General features: G+C 36.6%; 1 protein-coding gene and 1 long non-coding RNA gene across 5 annotated transcripts in view; one reads left to right on the plus strand and one right to left on the minus strand.

Moving 5' to 3' along the window:
- Positions 1-657: 657 nt before the first annotated feature.
- Positions 658-22,540, plus strand: part of TTC21B (tetratricopeptide repeat domain 21B) — an 81,240-nt gene continuing 59,357 nt past the window's right edge. For 3 of the 4 annotated variants that reach the window (XM_030795972.1, XM_030795973.1, XM_030795975.1), the window contains exons 1-7: positions 658-789; positions 4,737-4,866; positions 4,957-5,067; positions 8,770-8,936; positions 11,105-11,227; positions 13,284-13,441; positions 21,351-21,435. In XM_030795972.1, the coding sequence (XP_030651832.1) occupies positions 769-789; positions 4,737-4,866; positions 4,957-5,067; positions 8,770-8,936; positions 11,105-11,227; positions 13,284-13,441; positions 21,351-21,435 (795 nt within the window). In that variant the 5' untranslated portion in view covers positions 658-768. Of the gene's footprint in view, positions 790-4,736; positions 4,867-4,956; positions 5,068-8,769; positions 8,937-11,104; positions 11,228-13,283; positions 13,442-21,350; positions 21,436-22,540 lie in introns of those variants that run through there. The other variant, XM_030795974.1, reaches the window with a different exon arrangement.
- LOC115830873 lies at positions 6,196-20,805 on the minus strand. Its single transcript, XR_004026383.1, has 5 exons — positions 20,331-20,805; positions 19,629-19,684; positions 7,166-7,311; positions 6,593-6,630; positions 6,196-6,483 (listed from the first exon to the last, which is right to left on the minus strand). It is a non-coding gene; the product is annotated as an uncharacterized LOC115830873 (long non-coding RNA).

The raw sequence follows: 22,540 nt of genomic DNA on the forward strand, positions 1-22,540 counted from the left end.
AAACATTTGCATTGGGATTCATTTTATTCTCAGTTTAAAATCAGTAGTATCATTGAAAACAAGACACTAATGTTCTGGAAGTTTAATTGATTTGTCCCTCTTATTATCGGGGCTGGTAAAAACGAGCTAATTGAACATACATTCTAACAAAGATTGCAGCAACGCCTGCAAAGACTGGCCCAAGCGCATCGCGTTTTTGTAAAGAACGTGTGATTTTTCTGCGCCACCTTGTGGCCGTAAAACAACTTGCCCACGTGAAAGTTGACCGCTTTTTCCCGCGCCGGCAGAGCCTTGCGGAGAGCCGCACTGCGGGAATCCGCCTCCAGACAAACGTGCAGAAAATGGTGTCTTCCTTTACAACCAGTGACAGTTAACAGACTTCCCCTTCTTCGTACTCCGTTTCCTTTATTCCTTAATTCCATTTCCTCGGCCCGCCCACCCACTGTCCTCAGACAGCCGTTTCCCAATGTGACCTTCTTTTCCAGCTGCACCATCCGGCGGAGGCCCTTTTCCCAGCCCGAACCCTCCCGGGCTGCCTTCGCAGCTCTCCCTCCGGGTCCCAGCCGCGCCTGCTCCATTACAGCAAGATCCCCGCCACACAGGCCCGCCCCTCCCTCCGACAGCCAATGGCGGCGCGACTCCGCCCCTCCCGCCGGTTTCCGGGGCGCTAGCGCGCTCCGGGAGGCTGGGGGCGCTGAATTCTGCATCTTCCTTCAGGCTGTGGCGAGACAACTCCCCCGAGCCCCGCGGCCCGGCCTTGGGGCAGCCATGGACTCGCAGGAATTGAAGGTGAGCGGGCGAGCGGGCGAGCGGGCGAGCGGGCGGGCGGGCGGAGTTCCTTTGCGGCCTGTTGGCCCGGGGGCGCGGAGGGAGCTCGAGTGGCTTCGCTAGGCCGCTGTTTCCCTGCGGTGCCCCGGCTGCTCGGGTCGCAGGGTGGGCCTGCAGCCTCTGCTCAGGGCCGGTCTCCGCGGGCCCTGCTGGGGAAGCCCAGGTCTGCGCAGCCCGCTCGCGCGCTGTTTCTGAATTGCTGGTCCCCAGGCTATTGGTTGTGTTTACTTTTGTATCATGTTTACTAGGAAAGCTTGGGTTACCTATGACACTGCGCCTCCAGGTGCGGTTTTTAAGGACTTAAGGCAAACTAGTGTCAGCTCCCACACTGGACGGTAAAAAGAGCCCAGAAAGATTATATGAAACCCATTAAAGACGTGAGACTTAAAAGTGGAGGCGTGGTTATTTTAGGGTGATGGTCTTCTCTGTTTATCACTGACTCATCCATTCAGCAAATATCAATGACGGTCAACTTAAGAAAGGCTGATATAAAACAGTTAAAGACATGAGGCTTGAAAATAAAATAACTTTTCGGGTGTTGGTCTTCTCTATTCATTTGTTCACTGAATCACTCGTTCAGCAAATATTTATGAAGGGTTATTGTATGTCCATTAGAAGCTGGAGATGGCAGTGGGCAAAACTGAACAGTTTCTGCCTTCCCAGATTTTACAGGCTAATTAATGCTGGGGAAAAACCCTAATTCAGTCGACTCAACAAATATTTATTGAATGCCTCCTATGTGTCTAACACTGTTCTAAGCACTGAAATAATAACACCAAGAAAAACTCTTCCAATCTTGGAGCTTACATTGGAGTAGGAGGAGTCAGACAACAAGTAGGTAAATGAAATGTGTATCCTGTGAGATGATGATAAGTGGATGGAGGACAATTTGGCGGTGTGGGAGGTTAGGGAATGCTGAAATGTCTTGTTTTTCTGCCTGAAGTTTTACATTATCCTCTGTTCTAGCTATCCCCCTATATCCTTAAATTTTTTCATTCCCTTAAATGTATTATTTGCACTGCCACCCAAATGAACTTTTTAATAAAAACACTTTAATGTAAAAATGGGGCTCCTCATCACTTACGACTTGAGGATCAAGTCCAAGTACTTAATATGAGGCTCTTCACCCCACCTTCGTCTCCAACCTCATCGTCCAATACTCTCTGTCTTACTTAAGCGTCCAGAGCAGGGAATGGCAAACTTTCTCAACAAAGGGCCAGATAGTACATTTTAGACTTTATGGATCATATGGTCTATCACATCTAATTGGCCCTAGTCGTTCAAAACAGCCATAGACAGTACTTAAATGAGCATGGCTGTGTTTCAATAAAACTTTATTTATGAACACTGAAATTTGACTTTTAGGTAATTTTCACGTTATGAAATATTTTTCTTTTTTTTTCCTTGACAGCTGGAAAATATAAAAACCATTCTTAGTTCACTGGCTGTACAGCCAGCCAGCCAGATATGGCCCACAGACTGTGGTTTGCCAAACCCTGCTCTAGAGTATGGAGTGGCTTTTAGTCATCTTCATCACCACTACCATCCCAATGTACCATTGATGATTTGTTATTTGTGTTGTTGCAGTTCCTCTTCCTAACTCCTACCCCTTCCTCAAGAATCATGAAAAGGAAATAGGAAGAGTGTGTATGTGTGTGGAGCGAGAATGAGGGGTTTGCAATTCAAGAGTCAGCTCTGAAATCCTCCCCAATAATCTTTCCCTTGATTTTAGTCATCCATCCTCCCCTCACACCACATTCAGTTTTCAAAGCTGTCAAAATGTTACTATCCCACATTCCCTAAGGAATTTATAAGTTCTTTTCTTACATTTACTACATTATATTTCAGTTAGTCTTCAGATTACAGTCTCATCTGAAAAATGTAAGTTTTTTGGGGGGACAGGAACCATGTCTTACTCATCTTTCTATTCATAGTACCTAGCCCAGTGCCTCGGTACTAGTAGGCAGTCAGTAAATGTTTTGGATTGAACAACCTAACCTGAACCAAGGCAGTAGCATTAGGTATGTTTAGTGGGAGGTAGATTAGAGAAATAGAAGAACCTACTGAGTGGTTAGACTTAGAGAGACTGGGCAAATAGGAAGGGAGGATTCATGAGCAGCAGGGTAGCAGGTGGAAAATGGAAATATGAATCTGGAACATAGACAAGAGGTCTTGGCAGGACACATTTTTTTTTATTCCATTAACATATGGGATACAGAGGAACTTATTTTTCTCAGAATATAACTCTTATACTATGATAATTAATTCTCAGTGACCTGTACATTTGCATTACTAACAGCATTTTATAAATGAGCAGACTGAGGCATTGTAAGAAGGACCAGAGATTCTTTTTGCCTTTAAATTCGTGTTCTTTTTATGGTGCTATGCCACTGCCTTTCAGGAGGATTATAGATGCTTAGTGATAGTGTGCAGAAGTCAAGTAAGATATTAAACGTGTCCTTAGTTGTGGCAAAGTAAGAGGTCATTTTGCAACTTTAGGGACTGGAGCATTGGAGGAAAACTGCGCTTCACTGAAGTGTGTTGTGGGGGTCTGGAGATGGGGTATGGAGCACACTTTTAAGAAACATGGCTAAAAAGAGGTTAGGGAGCAGGGATCACAAGGAGGGAGGCAGAGTAAAATTACAGAGAACAGTCGCCTAACTGATCTAGAGAAGTACATGGACTATAGCCCTCCAGAAGCAAGAGACTATATAAAACAGAGCTGTCGGACGGGCGTGGTGGCTCATGCCTGTAATCTCAGCAGTTTGGGAGGCCCAGGTGGGCAGCTCACTTGAAGTCAAGAGTTCAAGACCAGCCTGGCCAACATGGGGAGCCCCATCTCTACTTAAAAATACAAACATTAGCAAGGCGCGGTGGTGTGTGTCTGTAGTCCCAGCTCAGGAGGCTAAGGCAGGAGAATCGCTTAAACCTAGGAGGCAGAGATTGCAGTGAGCAGAGATTGCGCCACTGCACTCCAGCCTGAGTGACGGAATCTCAAAAACAAAACAAAACAAACCAGAGCTGTCTAGACACCCTTAGATTTCAATCCTGTCACTTAGTCACCTGTATTTCTCACTGCTACTGAACAAGCTGTAGAGTCCAGGTAGGTAGGTATGGGGTGGCCCAAACTGCTTTCTGGTGAATCAGGTGTATCCTAGTGATGATGGGAAAGTGTGGTTTCTGTCTTTGATGAGGTCAGCAACCAAGCCTTAGACATAACCCATTTTTCAATGGTAGACAGCACAGGCCCATTTTTATTCAGAAGTTAGTAGGTCCTGATAGTAGTTTCGTCTTGTATATGGAAATAATATAACTTTGGAAAAAGCTTGAAGACAACCATTTTCATTGAAAAATAGTTTATTTATTCTTAACTGACAATTTATTTGTCACAGAACTCGAAGCTGAGTAAGATAACATTTGATGATATGTTGAAGAATTTAATTTGTCATTACTTTGTAATGCTGTAATAAAATACTGGATATTTTAAAAAGAAGATTTTTTTTTTTGAGAAACCTATGGTCTGGTAATGAAAGCCTCTTGTCTTTTTTTCTTTTTTTTTTTTAGTTCCTGTTTATTGTCTGCCTTTCTGTTTTCTAAAACGTTCAAGAAAATGTGGGCAAAGAAAAAAAGGTGAAAGCAGCCTCATTTCGGTGCTGTTAACAAAAACTTAGGAAAAAGGATTTAAATTATTAGAAAACATTGAATTATTTCGGTAATTTTATGATCATTCAGTTCTGCAATCCTTAGCATTGAGTTCTAACCATTGACAGTATTTTAAGAAACTTGGAAGAAAAAAGTCACATTGCCTAAATTTTACATTATTCTAGATGTTAGAGTATTATCTGCTTCTTAGAGTATTTCAGAGCACCAGAATTCCTTTATAACATTTTTTCATTATTTCCATTTAGACTTTGATTAATTACTATTGTCAAGAGAGGTATTTCCATCATGTGTTACTGGTTGCCAGTGAAGGAATTAAGAGGTATGGAAGTGATCCAGTCTTCAGGTTTTATCATGCCTATGGCACATTAATGGAAGGTACGTGTTAATCATTAAACATGTTCCATCAGTTTTAAATTCTTGCTTTGCACTAAGAACAATTTTTCATATCATAATCTTGATTTTCAGGTAAAACTCAAGAAGCTCTTCGAGAATTTGAGGCTATTAAAAATAAACAAGATGTATCACTTTGTTCTCTACTTGCACTGATATATGCCCATAAAATGAGTCCTAATCCAGGTATGATATTTAAATACAATGCTTAGGACATTTTTTCCTATTCAGTTTATTTTGATTTTTCTCAGTTACCAAGTCATTCAGTCTGATCACACTATATTATGTATTTTCTGTAGATACAATTTATACGTATGTTTATCTTCCTGACAAGGGTGTAAATTCATCAGGCACAAGAAATGTGTCTTATACTACTTTCGTGTTCCTTATATCCTCCGGCAGAGGTTTCATTAGTACATAGGGATTTTTTCAGATAAAGGGGAATGTATATTAGTAATTGTTATACAAAAAAAAGACAGCCAAAAAAACAGGTACCGTATATACATAAATTGCTCTGCAGCAGCCAAGTTTACAACTTTTGTGCAAATATACAGCCAATGCAGTTTGTTTCTGTATATTAAGCTTCTTGAGAGCCTTAAAACCCTTTATGAGGGCTAGCTCTTGGGAGATATTCAGCAAATTTTTATGCAGTAGTAGGTTGGCTAGATTATGACTAGATTATAGAAGGAAATTTATACATAAACCAGCAATTAAAGTTGTGTAAACTGCCAGGCGCAGTGGCTCAAACCAGTAATCCCAGCAACTTGGGAGGCTGAGGTGAATGATTACTTGAGCTCAGGAGTTCGAGGCCAGCCTGGGCAACATAGTTAGACCTCCATCTCTAAAAAAACAAAATAAAAAATAAAGTTATGTGAACTGTCTTAATGGATAGTTAACTTAATGGGGAAGGCAGAAGAGTATCCAAATTATATGTAATGAAGAAGTAGTGTTATATTCTTCCATATATATCCAGTAACAGCTAATGGGATTGTAAATATAGATTGTGTTTCAAAAAATTAGATAATAAACAAAGGTCACAGACTGGTTCCTTGAATATTAGACGAGACTTTTTTCTAAAGCCAAGTATGACATACCTCCTTCATACATATGCAAATCAATGTTTTTTATTTAAAACATGTAAATATGTGCTTAATTTCTTCAAGAAACTGTGCCTAATACAGTTTATTTATTTAAAACATGTAAATATGTGCTTAATTTCTTCAAGAAACTGTGCCTAATACAGTTACAAGCTACAAAAGAATTGTAATAAGTGGTTCATGACATCAAGTTGGTAATCTAGTGGAGGAAACAAAGTGTAAAAAACACCAAGATTAAATTCCAACGTTTCTATTAAATAATATAAAATGAAACAAGTGAGTTTATAATTAATTGAAGTTGGTGTGCACTATTAAGCTGTAAGAGTAGGCTGAGAAGGCTTTTGAAATTTTGGAACTTAATCTGATCTTTGAAGGACTGGTAGAATTTGAATATGAAGAGTATTGGCCAGACAGGAGAAATGGATGGGCAAATACATGGAAGTGGTTCAGGATTAGGCTCTTCTGTGGATCCCCTTTCTCCGTACTCCAGTGGGAGTGTGTTTAGCTAGAGCAGAAAATTTTCATGGGAGAGCTGTAGTTAGTATAAATAAAAGAAATTAGTACAAAATAATTTATTATTAGAATCAAGTTTTTATTTAATTGGTTATTTTTACCAGTGTTGATTCTGTTGGACACTGTGATTTGCAGGACACTGAAATGATGGAATCAGAAATACTGTTCAGAGGCATCTGAGTGCTAACTCCGCTTTGCACCAAGGATTATGCTGAATGGACTTGAGCTCTAGTAGGGGTCCAGATGTCTGTAAATACCACCTAGGAAAGTTCCAGATTCTTAGTATACATTCTTCCAGGGTGCTGATGTAAACCCTGCTTATAAAAAGGCTGAGATCTGGCAACAGCTTTGTGCAGACAGTATTAGAGCTGATTGATTCCTCATTAGGGACGTGATAGAAATCTGAGTAGGAAAGATTTCCTGTACAGTGCCTGTTCCTGCCTGGTAGTTGTTTTTGTTTGTTTGTTTGTTTTCTTATTTCTGTTTCTGTATCATGGCTGTTTAATGAACACTTCTGAAGGGATTGTAGGGGTGGGGAGAGGAGAAAAGGGTCTTCTTGCTAAGCAATCTATAGACTTAGAGAAACACTTTTGTTTCCTTAACTCATTAGATTGTACCTTGTTAATTTCACATTTAAATTTATATCATTAGAGTTGAAAGGAAGAGTCACATACCTTTCTCCTTGGTAACCATTCCAGAAAGAGAACTGTTGGAATCACAGGCCTCAACTTACATTTCTTCTTCCTCATTGCATGGCTGATTCTGATTCTGATTCCATTCAGGGTTTGGGTGTAATTGACTTCTGTGTCCTAAGCAGATACTTATATATATGAGAGAGAGAGAGAGTATAGATTTAATGTAAGTGAATAGAGTTATCTATTTAAAGGAGCAGTCAGTATTAAACTATAACAGGAATTAGGCCATCTTTTTACTGACCCATAACAGTAGCTGGCATGTTTATATATTTTAGAATTGTATTTAAGAATTATTAATACTTTGAGTACCAATACTGGACCTGTTCCTATTAATTGTGGTTAGAACCATTATACATTTTTACAAGTCAAATTATTAAAAAATATTAGTATACACAGCCTTTCTATTTTGGGAATGATGTAAACTCTATAGCTGTATTGTGCACTACAGTGATCCTTAACCATATACCTCCTCTGTTGCCGAGGCTGGAGTGCAGTGGTGCAATCTAGGCTCACTGCAACCTCCGTGTCCCGGGTTCAAGCAATTCTCCCTGCCTCAGCCTCCCAAGTAGCTGGGATTACAGGTGCCCACCACCAAGCCCATCTATTTTTGTTTTTTATTTTTAGATGGGGTTTCACCATGTTGGCCAGGCTGGTCTCAAACTCTTGACCTCAGGTGATCTACCCACCTCGGCCTCCCAAAGTGCTGGGATTACAGGTGTGAGCCACCATGCCTGGCCATATACTGCTTTTTTAGCAAGTTTGAGGAACTGAATTTAAAATTTTATTTAATTCTAATTAATTTACTTTTTAAACTTAAAAATGATACTTGATTCAGTTATTAGAAAACTTATTTAGGAATAACTTGAGTCTAAAAATCTTTTCAGCCATAAGTTTTATGAAAACTACAAATGAAGTATTTTTAAATTTAACTTTTTTTTTTTTTTGAGTCGGGATCTTGCTCTGTCACCCAGGCTGGAGTGCAGTGGCGCGATCTCTGCTCACTGCAAGCTCCACCTCCCGGGTTCACGCCGTTCTCCTGCCTCAGCCTCCCCAGCAGCTGGGACTACAGGTGCACGCTGTCACGCCTGGCTAATTTTTTTTTTTGTATTTTTAGTAGAGACGGGGTTTCAGCGTGTTAGCCAGGATGGTCTCGATCTCCTGACCTTGTGATCCACCCGCCTTGGCCTCCCAAAGTGCTGGGATTGCAGGCGTGAGCCACCGCACCCAGCCAAAATTTAGCGTCTTAATTGTGATATGCTGTTAGTATGAAATACCAGACTTCACAGTTAGTAAGGAAAAAGCATGCAAAATATCTCATTAATTTTTATATCAATGATGCATTGAAATTATATCTTAGATATATTGGGCTAAATAAAACATTAAGATTAATTTTAATTGTTTCTTTCTATTTCTTTGAAAGTGCTACTAGAAAATTATAAGTTACATATATGGTTTGCATTTTATTTCTATTAGACAGTACCACTATAGAGAGAAGTAAATTTTTTGCCTTGTTAATTATCTGACCTATTATAAATACCTGATCCAGAATTTAATTTTTATTTAATATCATTTTCCCCTCCCAGATAGAGAAGCTATTCTGGAATCAGATGCCAGAGTGAAGGAACAACGTAAAGGAGCTGGAGAGAAAGCCTTATACCATGCAGGCTTATTTTTATGGCACATTGGTCGCCATGATAAAGCAAGGGAATATATTGACAGAATGATCAAAATGTCAGATGGTAGTAAACAGGTAGCTATTTTTCTGAGTTTAAAATAATAACATTAAAAAATGCTTATGTTACTGATATATCCAATAGTATCTGTGGTTTAGCTCTTTATTATTGTCCACTCTATTGCCACTTTGTAAATAACAGCTTTATTTTAATCCATTTATGGTTATCAGTATGGTTAATAGTGTATTGTAGAATAGGAATTCTCTAAGGTTAGTTTTATGCTACTGAGTCTTCAAAGATCCCTGCCTGGTTCCTTCCCTCTGTTTTTCTGTTCCTTTTTCTCCTTCCCTCCATATTTTGTTCTTTCCTTTCTCCCTCTCTCCTTACTGAACAGCTCTAGATACAAGGCACCATTATTTGTACTGTTAATAATGCAAAGGAAAATAATACATAAACTTTGCTTTCATGAATGAATAACCCAGTAGTGGCATAGAGCACATCCCCAGCTAATATTGTGAGAAAAATGATAGATGATATGAGAGATATGTGATTAAAGTATGCAAGAAAATAATAGCTAACATTTATTGCTTGCTTACTTTGTGCTAGGCACTGTTTTAAATTAAGGAGAGATCACACACTTAAGTGTTAAGAGAATGTGAAAGAATTTTTTTGAAGGAACTAGCATTTGAGCTAAAACCTGAAAGATGGATACAATTTCAACAGGCAAAGATTATGGAAAAGGGAAGTAGATACTCCCAAGGTGAGAAATAATAGATGGAAATGAGACATGTCACTTGAGGGTACACTGAGATACTCATATTTGATGGAACATAGGATACGTTGATAACGAGACGGGAAGAAAAGCTTGGAGAGGTAACTTGAGACAAATTGAAGGATCTTGACTGCTAGTTAAAAATATTTGTATCTGATTTGACATGCATTGAGAGGCTATTGAAGACTTTTAATTATGGTAGTGATTTTATTAGAGTGCAAATCCAGAAGATTAATTTGACAATGGTTTCTTGGATGAAGTGGCTTGAGAATAAACTGAAATGCAGCGAAAATAAAAAGATAGTACTTCCTTGCAGAAGGTTTTGAGGCACTACACTAAAATATTGTACAGTGAGTACAAAGTTCAAATTTTTAAATACTCACAGGACCTGTGAACTGATAATAAATAGTTTGGAAAGATAACAAGTTGTGACATATTAGGATGTCTTTGAGGCTTTAAGCCTAAAAAAATTAGAGACCAGTTAGCATAAATAGAAAATACATCAGCATAAGAAACTAATCTTAAAGGGAAGTGATCTATTTGAGTTAAGACATGCTGTATTTCTGGTGCTGGCAGAACAGTAAGATGGAGATAGCAGATGAATTTCTGGAAAAAGAAAAATTTAGAAGAGGTTTTCGGCTAGAAATATAGGCTGGGAATCATCCACACAGAGACAATAGTTAAAACCATTCAAATAATGGCACTGATTTAACACATAGCATTGGTTAAGATCCTTATTTGTATTTTCAGGTGAAATACAGGTAGGTAAATATAGTCTTAGTTAAAGGTTTATAAATTTGTCAGTTAACCTAGATTTTTTTAATAGAAGAACACATTTCGCAGTTTTTTATTTGACCTTAAAGAGAAAAATAACCAGTTTTCATCTTGTTTTCAATCCTTTATGTCTTACAACCCATTGGCCCACTAACATGTGTAAAGATAAATATCCATGAGTTCTTCAGTTTCTAATTTCTCAGGCCATCCACCTGTCATTTGAAATTCAATGGACTCATCAAAGAGGTTAAGAAGATCATTGCCAGATTATCTGAATCTTTAAGATATGTGAAGCAAGACATCTTGTTATTTCATCTTAGTTCATTTAGACTGTTTGTCCAAAAAGAGACAACAAATTCTCATCTGTATATTGAATTTCATGTTTAAGTGTTATTAATCGTCAATTACTAGCAAAGTCTCAGAGAAAATAATGGTTTTAACACTAATGGAATATTTGATAAGCTCCTTAATTTTAATATTGAGCTTAATAGTAATGTTAAAGGCTGAAATTTGTAGTAAAGTTCCCAAGACACTAGGCTGGCAAGGGTTCAAAAGTGATTTCACTAACAGAATTTTATTGTTCATAACATATTTGATAGAGTCCTTTTTGTTATTAATTGCCAGAAAAATGACATTAGGCTCTTAACATTTATTTCTTTCATTTCTAAAAAAGTAAAAATAGAATTATTCATTTTACAGGGACACGTTTTGAAAGCATGGCTTGATATTACAAGAGGAAAAGAGCCTTACACTAAAAAAGCACTGAAGTATTTTGAAGAGGGACTCCAAGATGGGAATGATACTTTTGCTCTGCTGGGTAAGGTGAGTTGGAGTTACAGTAAATAAATCACGTTTCAGAATGTATTCATAATATATTTGAAACCTGACAAAACCAAGTAGCTCAAAAAAGTTGATAATTTTCATGATACTGTTATCAGCTCACAGCCGTAAGGTGGACTGGCATTTGTGTAGGACAATGAGCAATACACTAGAGAAATGTATTCCCTGCCAAAGCTCCTGAATCCTGGATCAGCCATAACTGTTAATTGTTGTTGTTGTTTTGGTTCACACATTCTTTCCTCAGCATTTATTATGTGTCTTATGTATGTGAGGCATCCCTCTAGATATTAGAAACCCTGAGCAAGAGAAAACCTCTTGTTTTTATGGAGCTTATATCCTACTGATGGAGGCAGACAATAAACAAAATAAGTGAGTTATATGGTATATTAGAAGGTGATAAGTATAATGGAAAATATAGCTGGAAAAGCTAGGGCATGAACTTCCAGTTTTACATGAAGTGGTCAGAGAAAGTGACATTTGAGCAAACACATTTATGGAGGTGAGGGTTAAAGCCCTGCAGGCATCTCAGGGAAAGTATTTCAAATAGAGGAGATGATGAGTTCAGGTACCCTAAGGTGTATTCAGGGCTAGCAAGGAGGCCAAAGTGGGTTGAGTAAAGAGAACAGAAGTGAAGGCCTGAGGAAGAAAGGTGGGATGGGGGTGAGGAGGAGTGGTGGGCCTGGCCTGTTCTGTAAGGCCTTTGGCTTCTACCTTCAATTAGAGAGACAGGCAGCCAATACAAAGTTTTGAACAGAGAAATAACATGATCGGACATACATTTTGAGGGATGAGCAATTGACGGAGTCATTAGAACTTATTGATGGGTGGAAATATTTAAGTAGGACCCTTCAATCCCCATTGATGCTTTCTAAATGCCTTAATGTTTTTTTTTGACTCAGCAAAAAGAAATTATATGTTGGCAATGACAGTCTGTTAGATAAGCAATAATTTGGAGGGATAAAAAAGAAAGGGGAGAGGATTCATGTCTTGACTTTTGTTAATGTCTCCACATCACTTTTCCTGTCACTTTGTGTGGACAGTAAGCCTGTTGAACATCTTGTGTTCAGGCCCACTACCCTCAAGTTTTACCTAATAGCACTGCTGAAGAAATTAGCCATATACTTTTCTTGATCATTTTCCTTCTCTTAAAGAAAAGCTAGTTGATAAAAATTTGCTGCATCATCTCTTTTTAATGTACTAACTATATTTATAGCTTTATTTTTTCTGACTACGAGATACACGAACATAGTAAAACTTTTTTTCAGAAAATACAATAACATCTGAATGAGAAAATGAACATCACCATTGGAAATAACCAGTTAAACTATTATATATAATATCTCTTCATGTCAGTAAATCTACATCTACAAATTTATATCATCATTTTTAATGGTTACTTAACATTTTATTAAATTATATATACTATAATTTTCTCCTCTAGGTGCATTTGGGATTATTTTATACATAAACAATTCTGCCATAAATATCATCTATGTACTTCCTTGTCGTCTTGTCCAATTATTTCCTTCAGATAATTCATAGAAGTGAAAAATGTTGAAGTGGAGGGATTTGTTTGAACTTTATTTTGCTTGTTCTTTAAAATCATATATTCTTTAACCTGAAAATAATTTCCCAAAAAAGATGCAAAATTTCTAAAATTTCTTAAAATTTTAGATGCTACTTGAAAATTTCCTGGAAACATTTTAATCTAAAAAGATAATTTTCCTGTTCTAAATGGAAACTATTTTATGGTATTTCTGAGAACATTTTTAAAAATTGTGTCCTTTAATCATGTTTTTCAGCCATTTGAAAGTAAATTTTAAAACACAATAGCTTATATAATGTATTTGTATTATTCTGTGATGTTTTAAAATTTTGTTTTGACAAAAACTTACTACTTTTCTCATTAAAAGTGATAACTGCTCCTCGTAGAAAAGTCAGTAAGTATTAAACACTCATACTCTGCCTGCTCTGCATTATGAGAACTTTGATATGAATGATCACAGTTTGAATATCACTTTGTTTTCCCTTCCATTAGGCACAATGCCTTGAGATGCGCCAGAATTATTCAGGTGCCCTGGAGACTGTGAACCAGATTATTGTGAAGTTTCCGAGCTTCCTTCCCGCTTTTGTTAAGAAAATGAAATTACAACTGGCCTTGCAAGATTGGGACCAGACAGTTGAGACAGCACAAAGGTTAAGTAATAAAAGATGACACAAGTCTCTTTGGATTTGGTTATAATTTTGAGAAAAAGCGAAATCTATGTGAATTTTTTTATAAGAGTTTTTAAATTTGATTTTTTTCAAACAGTATGGAACTGAGGAAATACTTAAAGTCATACTGCTTTTAAACATTGAATTTATTGATTTACATAAATATTTGATTCCTGTTTTAAGACAGACACTCTTTTTAGGCAAACAGGCCAATATCTATGTGGTCATGAAGCTTATATTCAAGTGAGAGGATCCATATACTAAGCACACCAGATAAGTATATTGTGTAGTATGTTAGAAAGTATAAGTGCTATGGGGAGAAGATAAACCAAGAAAGAGATGGGGAGTGTTGAGGGGTTCAGTCTTATGGGATTGTCATGGAAGGCTGAGGCCTTTGAGCCATCTTCTAAAGAAGGTAAGGGAGTAAGCCATGTAGATACTTGAGAGAAGACTTTGCAGAAAGAAGGAAAAGCAAATGCAGAGTGCCTGAGGCGGGAGCACATGTTATATGTTTGAGGAGTGGGAAGGAGTAAGAGAGGTGAGTAAGGTGTGAGGTCTGAGACAAAGGGTGGGAGTGAGCCCGTGCTAGATGGTGAAGGGTCTTGTCAGCCATATAAGGATTTGGGGTTTTCTTCTGAAGCATAAGGTTACCAGACGATTTTGAGCATAGGAGTGCCATCATCTAAATTCTGTTTTAAAGGAGTCACTCTGCCATGTGCAAAACAGACTGTGGGTGAGGAGGCAAAGGCAGAAGCAGGGAGAACCTTTTGAAAGCTGTTGCCATCATTGAGAAATGGTAGGGGCAGGCCTAGTATAGTTGTGGTGGAAGTGCTTTGAGAAGTGATTGGAATCTGGACCTGTAGCATTTTGTTTAGGAGTAAGAGAAAGAATAGTTTAAGGTGATTCCAAGGTTTTTGGCCTAAACTACCAGAATAACAACAACAATGATGATAACTGTTGTGAAGTGTTCAGTATGCCTGGCTCATAGGAAGTGCTATTTATTCCTAGGGTAACCCTAAGAGGAAGGTACTATTAATATTTCTGTTTTACAACTGAATGGACTAAGGTCCAAAGAGGTTAAGAAGTTTCTCCAAAGCCACACAGTTACTTAGTGGTGGAGTCAGGATTCAAATCCAGAGCACTCTAGTCCCAGAGTCTGTGCTCTTACCCACTACTTGTGCTGGAGGATGGAGTTTGCTTCAGCTGGACAGGGAGATTATGGAAAAAGAAGGTTTCAAGGCAGGTAAGGAGTTTAGCTTTCAACATCGTAAGTTTGAAATGCCTACGAGAAGTCAAAGTCGAGGTGGATGTATGGTCAGGCAGCTGGATGTCTGAATCTGGAGTTCTTGTGAGAGGTCTAGGCTATAGCTAATATTTTGGAGTCACTGACACATAGATGTGATTTAAAGCCATGAGATCAAGAATAAATGTATTTGAGTCACAAATCAATACTTTCTAACAGATGAATTCATGTCACTTAATACTAAAGTTACAGAAAAGTAAATTTCATAGGTAATACAAATATACCTTTAAAATCAGAATGTCTTAATAGAACTTCTCATGCAAACAATAAGCAAGATCCTTTCAAGATACAAATGAAGTATAAATTGCATAGAAAGTCACCTTTACTTCAGTTTGGATCAAAGTATAAAGCTTGTCTTAGAATCTTCAGAATAAGTGACTTGCAAGCATGTCTAACTTTTATTCATATCTGACAAAATATTAATGGCTATCTCAGGGCCGAACATCTTGGTAACATCTTTGCTAAGATCGTCTATCATTTATTATGGAGAATTTCAGATTTATGTAAAAGCAGACAGAATAACATCATGAGGTACTCTTACCTGTTTCCTGCCCCCAGCTAATGTCACCACATGTCTAAACCCCCATTTGCTTCTTGGCTTTAATTTTCAGTTTGAAGCAAATTCAAAACTCTGCATCATTTCATTTGTTAAGTATCACAAGATGCGTTGAAAAAAATAGGATAATTCTTTTCCCTCTATAACATAATGGCAATATCATTATCACATATATAAGATTAAAAATAGTTTTTTAATATCAAATATCCAGTGTTCAAATTACCAGTAGTCTCAAATATTGTGTTTTTTAAATAAATTATTTTTTAATCAGGATCCAAATAAGTCTACATATTGTGATTGGTTTATATCTTTAAAGTCTCTAAACTCCCTCCCAGTCTCTAAGTTCTTTCTCACTTTCTTTGTCTCCCCTTTCGTATCTCTCTCCTTCCCCTCTTCCCTCTCCCTCCCTCCTTCTTCCTGCCTTCTTTTCTATTTCCCTGTTTCCCTTCTCTTTTTCTCCTTGCCATTTTTTTAAGTTAAAGAAACCAGTGTTTTGTCCTGTAGCATTTTCCATGATCTAGATTTTGTTGTTTGTCTGCCATGGTGTAGTACAACTTGTTGCTTTATCCTCTCTATTTCCTGTAAGTTGGTAGTTGGATCTAGAGGTTTGATTAAATTCACATTCAATTTTGTTGTTTTGGCAATTACTTCATGAGTGGTACTGTTGTCTTTCATCACAGTGACAGAATGTCTGCTTGTCTCTCTCTTTTTGTGGTATCAGCAGTTATTCATGCTCATTACCTAGGTGCTTGATTCATAGGGATTATGGTAGGGTTACATTTGAATTCTGTCATTCTTTCTTTGTTTCTTAGCTAGAATACCTATAAAGAAAAACTTCCCCTGGTTAGTTACTGAGTGATGTGGTTCATATAAGAAAAGTAGGATAAGATGCTTAAATCTTTTCCTTTATTTCCAGGTTTAAAAAAAAATGCCAAGAATTCCTTAGCATCCTTCATTGGTAATTGATTAGTGGCTTAGGTTTGTTTATTTTACATGGCATGGATTTAGATGAGTGCTTCTGGACATTTCAGTCGTTATAATTGCAGTCTTTTCTCTATTAGAAGCTTCTTCAAGTTGTTCTTAAGTCCTTTTGACATGATCCTAGTAGTGTTTGATAGTTACTTTGCTATTTGGTATGACAAGCTGTCCAGGCTCATTTTGTGTATTACTTCCCCAAGTAGGTGTCAGTCATTTGTCCAAGGCAATCTAATCTCTTTTAGTGTGATATGATATTTGAAGGCCACAATTTGGGCACTAGTAATTTTTTGATGTATATATCTTTCAAGATTTTTTTTCTAGGCACTGTGTATGTGTGTGTGTGTGTGTGTGTGTGTGTGTGGTTTCTATATATTTTTAAAATATGTATATATTTTGAGGGTGTTTTAAAAATAAGAAATAGACTCATAATGTACTTTTACACTTGTTTTTCTCTTTGAGTATTTCATAGATATCATTTTATACCTATTCACATAGATACACCAAACTGTTTTTTAAAAGACAGCATTTTTAGGGTAGTTTTAGGTTCACAGCAAAATTAAACAAAAGGTACAGAGATTTCCCATATATTCCTTGCCTCCACACATAGATAGTCTGCCCAGTTATCAACATCTCCCACCATAGTGGTACATTTGTTACAGTGGATGAACTTACACCATAGTCACCCAAAGTCCGTCATTTATATTACAGTTCACTTTTGATGTTGTACATGCTAGTGGTTTGGACAAACGTGTAATCACATGTATCCACCATTATAGTATCATACAGAATATTTCTACTGCCCTAAAAATTATCTTTATTGTGTATCCACTATATATCCCTCCATCTCCCCAACTCCTTGCAACCACTGCTCTTTTTACTGCCTTTATAGTTTTGCCTCTTCCAGAATGTCTGTAATATGGAATAATACAATATGTAGCGTTTTCAGCTTGGCTTCTTTCATTTAGTATTATGCATTTAACTTTCTTGCATGTCTTTTCATGACTTGATAGCTCATTTCTTTTTAGTACTGAATAATATTTCATTGTTTGGATGTACCACAGTTTTATCCATTGAAGGACATCTTGATTGCTTCCAAATTGTGGCATTTATGAATAAAGCTACTATAACCTTGTACACGTTTTTGTATGGACATCAGTTTTCAACTCCTTTGGATCAAATGCCAAGGAATATAATTCCTGAATCATATGGTAGGAGTATGTTTAGTTTTGTAAGAAACTGCCAAACTATCTTCCAAAGATGTTATACCATATTATATTCCCACCAGCAATGAACGAGAGTTTCTCTTGCTTTAAAACATCTTCATCGGCATTTGATGTTGCCAGTGTTCTGGATTTTGGCCATTCTAATAGGTTTGTAGTGGTATCTCATTGTTATTTTTATTTTAATTTGCATTTCCCTGATGACATGACGTGGAGCATTTTTAAATATGCTTATTTGCAATCTGTATATCTTGCTTAGTTAGTTGTCTGTTAAGGTCTTTGGCTCATCTTTTAATTGTTTGTTTTCTTATTGTTGGGTTTGAAGAGTTCTCTGTATATTTTGTAAAACAATCCTTTATCAGATATATGTATATCTGATAAATATTTTCTCCCAGTCTGTGGCTTGTCATTCACAGAGCAGAAATTTTTAATTTTAATGAAGTCCAGCTTATCAACTCTTTCTTTCATGAATTATGCGTTTTGTGTTGTATCTAAAATGTCATCATCAAACCATAGGCCATCAGATTTTCTCCTGTATTATCTTCTAGGAATTTTATAGTTTTATGTTTTACATTTAGCTCTGTGATCTATTTCAGATTAATTTTTGTGAAGGTGAGGTCTGTATCTATATTCATTTTTTTCATGTGGATGTCCAGTTTTTCCAGTGCCATTTATTGAAAAGAGTGTCTTTTCTCCATTGCATTGTCCTTGCTCTTTTGTCAAAGATCAGTTTACTATCTATGTGGGTCTATTTCTGTGATTTCTACCCTGTTCCATTGACCTGTCTGTTCGTTCACCAATACCACACTACTGTCTTGATTACTGAAGCTTTATAGTAAGTCTTGAGGTCAACTAATGTCAGACCTCTAACTTTGCTCTTTTCCTTCAGTAGTATGTTGGTATTCTGGGATTTTTTGCTAATCTGTGTAAACTTTAGGATCAGTTTGTCAATATCCACAAAATAACTTGCTGGGATTTTGATTGGGATTGCATTGAGTTAGTTTACAGATCAAATTGGGAAGAACTAACATCTTACATTGTCCTTGCATCCATGACATGGAATGTCTCTCCGTTTGTTTGGTTTTTCCTTGATTTCTTTTGTCAGAATTTAAAAATTTTCCTCATAGAGATCTTGCACATATTTTGTTAGATTTATATGTACCTAAGTATTTTACTTTAAGGAGTGCTAGTGTAAATGTTATTGTGTTTTTAATTTCAAATACCACTTGTTCATTGCTAGTGCATAGGAAAGCAATTGATATTATATATTAACCTCATATCCTACAATCTTGCTATAATCGCTTGTTGATTCCAGGAGTTTTTTAAATTGATTCTTTTAGATTTTCTACATAGATGTTCATGTCATCTGTAAACATCTATTTATTTCTTCCTTTCCCTAATCATTTTAAAATTGAGTAGCATTCTACGAATTGAAAATGCAAATAATTTGTTTAATCTCTCCCCACTGGTATGCACCTAAGCAGTTTTCTATTTTTCACTGTTCAGTGTAGCGCAGTGTACACACACACATACACACATACCTGTTTGAGCACATGTAGGACTATATCTGCAGAGAAGTTTCCCAAAGGAGAGATTGTTGAATCCAAGATACTGTATTTGTTAGGGTAGGCTAAGCTGCTACAAAAACAGATCTAAACATATAATGATTCAGTGTAATAGAAGAATGTTTCCCCATATATAACTGTTTTGGGTAAATGTTAGAAGTGATCAGGCAGCTTTGCTCCACACTGTTTTTAACGGACCTAGACTCTTTCTATCTTGCAGTCCTGCCATCTCCTAAGACCTCATAACACCTGGCAGAAAGGGAAAGGTAATGTAGAGAAGTCATTCCACTTTTTATTAAAGCCCAGGCCCAGAAATGGCATATATTACTTTATTTCATGTTGACCACCTCTAAATGCAAAGATACCTAGGAAGTGTTGGTTAGCCACATGCCCAAGCAAATAAGGAGAAAATGGATTTGAGGAGACAAATTGTGGTCTCTGCCTCAAGTATATAAATTTAAAATTTTGATGGGCACTGCCAAATTGCTCTCCTAGGAAATTGTACTAATTTACCCTCCTACTAGTAGTCTATTGCATGTTCCCTTACCTTATCCTCACCAATTCTGGCCATTTTCAGTGTGTGTATTTTTTTTTTCAACCAATCTGAAAGAGAGATATTTTTATTTTCATTTCTTTTATTGTGTTGACATTGAGCAATTTTTCATATGCTAAAAGCTCTTGTTTTTCTTTGGTATATAACTGGTTCTAAATACGCTTTTTTTTTTAAGTGAGCCTATTCTCTCCTCGGTTTTCGGTGGACTCTGATAATTTTTATCACAAGTTCTCCATCATGTTTCTTCTCTTTTTTTTCTTTTTTTTTTTTGAGACAGAGTCTTGCTCTGTTGCCCAGACTGGAGTGTAGTGGTGCGATCTTGGCTCCCTGCAACCTCCACCTCCTGGGTTCAAGCAATTCTCATGCCTCAGCCTCCTGAGTGGCTGGGATTACAGGCACCCACCGCCACGCCCTGCTAATTTTTTGTATTTTTAGTAGAGACGGGGTTTTGCCATATTTCTCTTATAACAGTTTTGTTGGCTCTTTTTTTTGCTCTTGACTGTCATAATCAATTTACAAAATAATAAAAAAGAAACCATAGAAGATTTTGGTTTGAATTGCATTAAATGTGTAGTCATTTGTGGGGAAAAAAAATTTTCTTTCCCAAAAATGACCATTATTATATCAGGCAGCTATTGGTGTATAGCAAACAACCACAAATGTCAGGACATATAATAATAAGTATTCTTTCCTCACATTTTTGTGGATTGTCAAAGGTCTGCTGATCTCAGGCAAGGCTTGGCTCGGCCCCACTTCAGTTCAGATGCAGCTGGGTGAGTGTGGCACATCATTGCAGTTTGGACTCAAGAGTCCAAGCACCTCCAATAGTGTTTTCCCCTGGACTCACGACAAGTAGCAGCCACTACCCAGAGGAAATTCTTATACTGACAGCAGGTGCAAGAGAACAAGCAGAAATACGCAGTACCTCTAAAATTTAGGCTGATACACTGCTATTCCTGCCCACATTCCATTGGCCAGTATAAGAAAAATGTCCAAGTCCCTAGTCAAGAAGCAGTAGGGTACACTCCAACTTTTGTAGTTAGTTACATGGCAGAAGACACGTACTCAGGGAGGGTTGAAAAACTGGAACCAGTAATTGTGATGTGTACCACATCATCCATAATAAGAGAAGTCTAGGGCATTACCTTTTTGGTTCAGTTGTTTTTAAAAATGTCCCTGAGTACAATTTCATAGGAATTTTATAGCTTTTGCACCTTTCTTAAATTTATGCTTGTTATTTTTTCTTTTTGGTTTTTGTTCCATTTATTAATAGGATTTTTAATGTAATATTTTCTCATTTGTTTTTGTCACATAGGAATCTGTTGTTGTGAATAACATTAGTAGGTATTGTAATGTTTGACCCTGGTTTGCATTCCTGGAATTCCTGTAATAAGTCAGCCTGGTTAAGGTGAATTATTCTTTTACTATACTGTTGTATATGGTTAGCTAATACTTTATTTAGGATTGCCACAAGATTTAATGAGACTAGTATAATCTATTCTTATCTTTTAAAAACATATTAAAAATTAAATTCCAGAGACTTTTACTTGTTTAAATAATAAAGTTGATAATTTTCACAAAGCAGATGACATTTTCTAATGAAAATTACTTATTTGAACAGTGGAATAGTGAGGCAAGCAAACCAACTTTTCATGCCCTCAAATAAAAGAAAATATAAAAATTTATTGTGACATTAACTAAATTGTTTTCCTGCAGGTTGCTGCTCCAAGATAGCCAAAATGTGGAAGCACTGAGAATGCAGGCACTCTACTATGTGTGTAGGGAGGGGGATATAGAGAAGGTAAGTGGCATTGTATTATTTAAGTTTCCTGTATTAAAAAATATATGTCATTACACATACACACACATACACACACATGTGTGCATGTGCATATACATTAAAGCCTTGAAGTTCTCTTTTAGAATATACATCATGGTAGTTTTTAGTTGATTACTAGACTATACCTTAACAAAGAGGTCAGCTTCTGAAATCTATTAGTAAAGCAAAAATATTATACAGTTAATATTACCCTTGAAAATCCCTTAAATCATTAATTATAGTATGTATGGCTTTCTGCATGAAACTCCTGTGTAGTGATATATATGATTAATGTAACCAGTGATACTAGATATGAAAAAGTATGTATGCAAAATGTAATTTATAGTATATTTACAATTTAACTGAATTTGCAAAAATTAAATGGGCTTAGGATAAAATCCCATTGTACCTGATAATAAAGCACATCTGTTTCTGTAGTAGTGAACACATTGACTATAGATTGGATCATGGAGTGCCAAACTCTAATCTGAAGGAAATAATATTAGTATAACATGTAGTATATTTGCATTGTGTTTAGTGTGGTTAAATTGGTTAACGTGACAGTGTCTGATAGATACTTCAGTAAATACTAGGAGTATCTTAGTAGGGGTAAATCTTCAGTAAATTTTCCAGGCATTGAAATTACTTATACTAAGTACTGTAATGATTTTTTTATTCTAGAAAATATTTTGAATATAAACCAGTCTATATAGGCAATTGAAGGGCTGATCTCATATACTTGTAAATACATTATCATTCATATCTCATTTGTGCCGTGAATTAACTGTTGGAGGTGGAGCTGGGCATGTGCAGTTAATGGAATATTATGGGTGTCTTTGCCTATCCAAAGGTTTCCATTCAATAACAAGTATTAAAGAAACACATTCTAAAACATATTTATAATTATTGAGTTTGTTAGAATCTTAAATATGTTTTATAACATATAATCATCCATTGGAGGAGGAGGAATTTATAAAAGCAAAGGTCTTTTAAAATACTAGTAGGGTTATGCTTTGTTAGTGTATATGTGCCTGTATTATGTTGTTTTTACTTAGTATATTTTAAAGTTAATACCAGTTCCTTTTGT

This window comes from Nomascus leucogenys, chromosome 17 (genome assembly GCF_006542625.1).
Source record: "Nomascus leucogenys isolate Asia chromosome 17, Asia_NLE_v1, whole genome shotgun sequence".
In the NCBI taxonomy this organism is placed as follows: Eukaryota; Metazoa; Chordata; class Mammalia; order Primates; family Hylobatidae; genus Nomascus; species Nomascus leucogenys.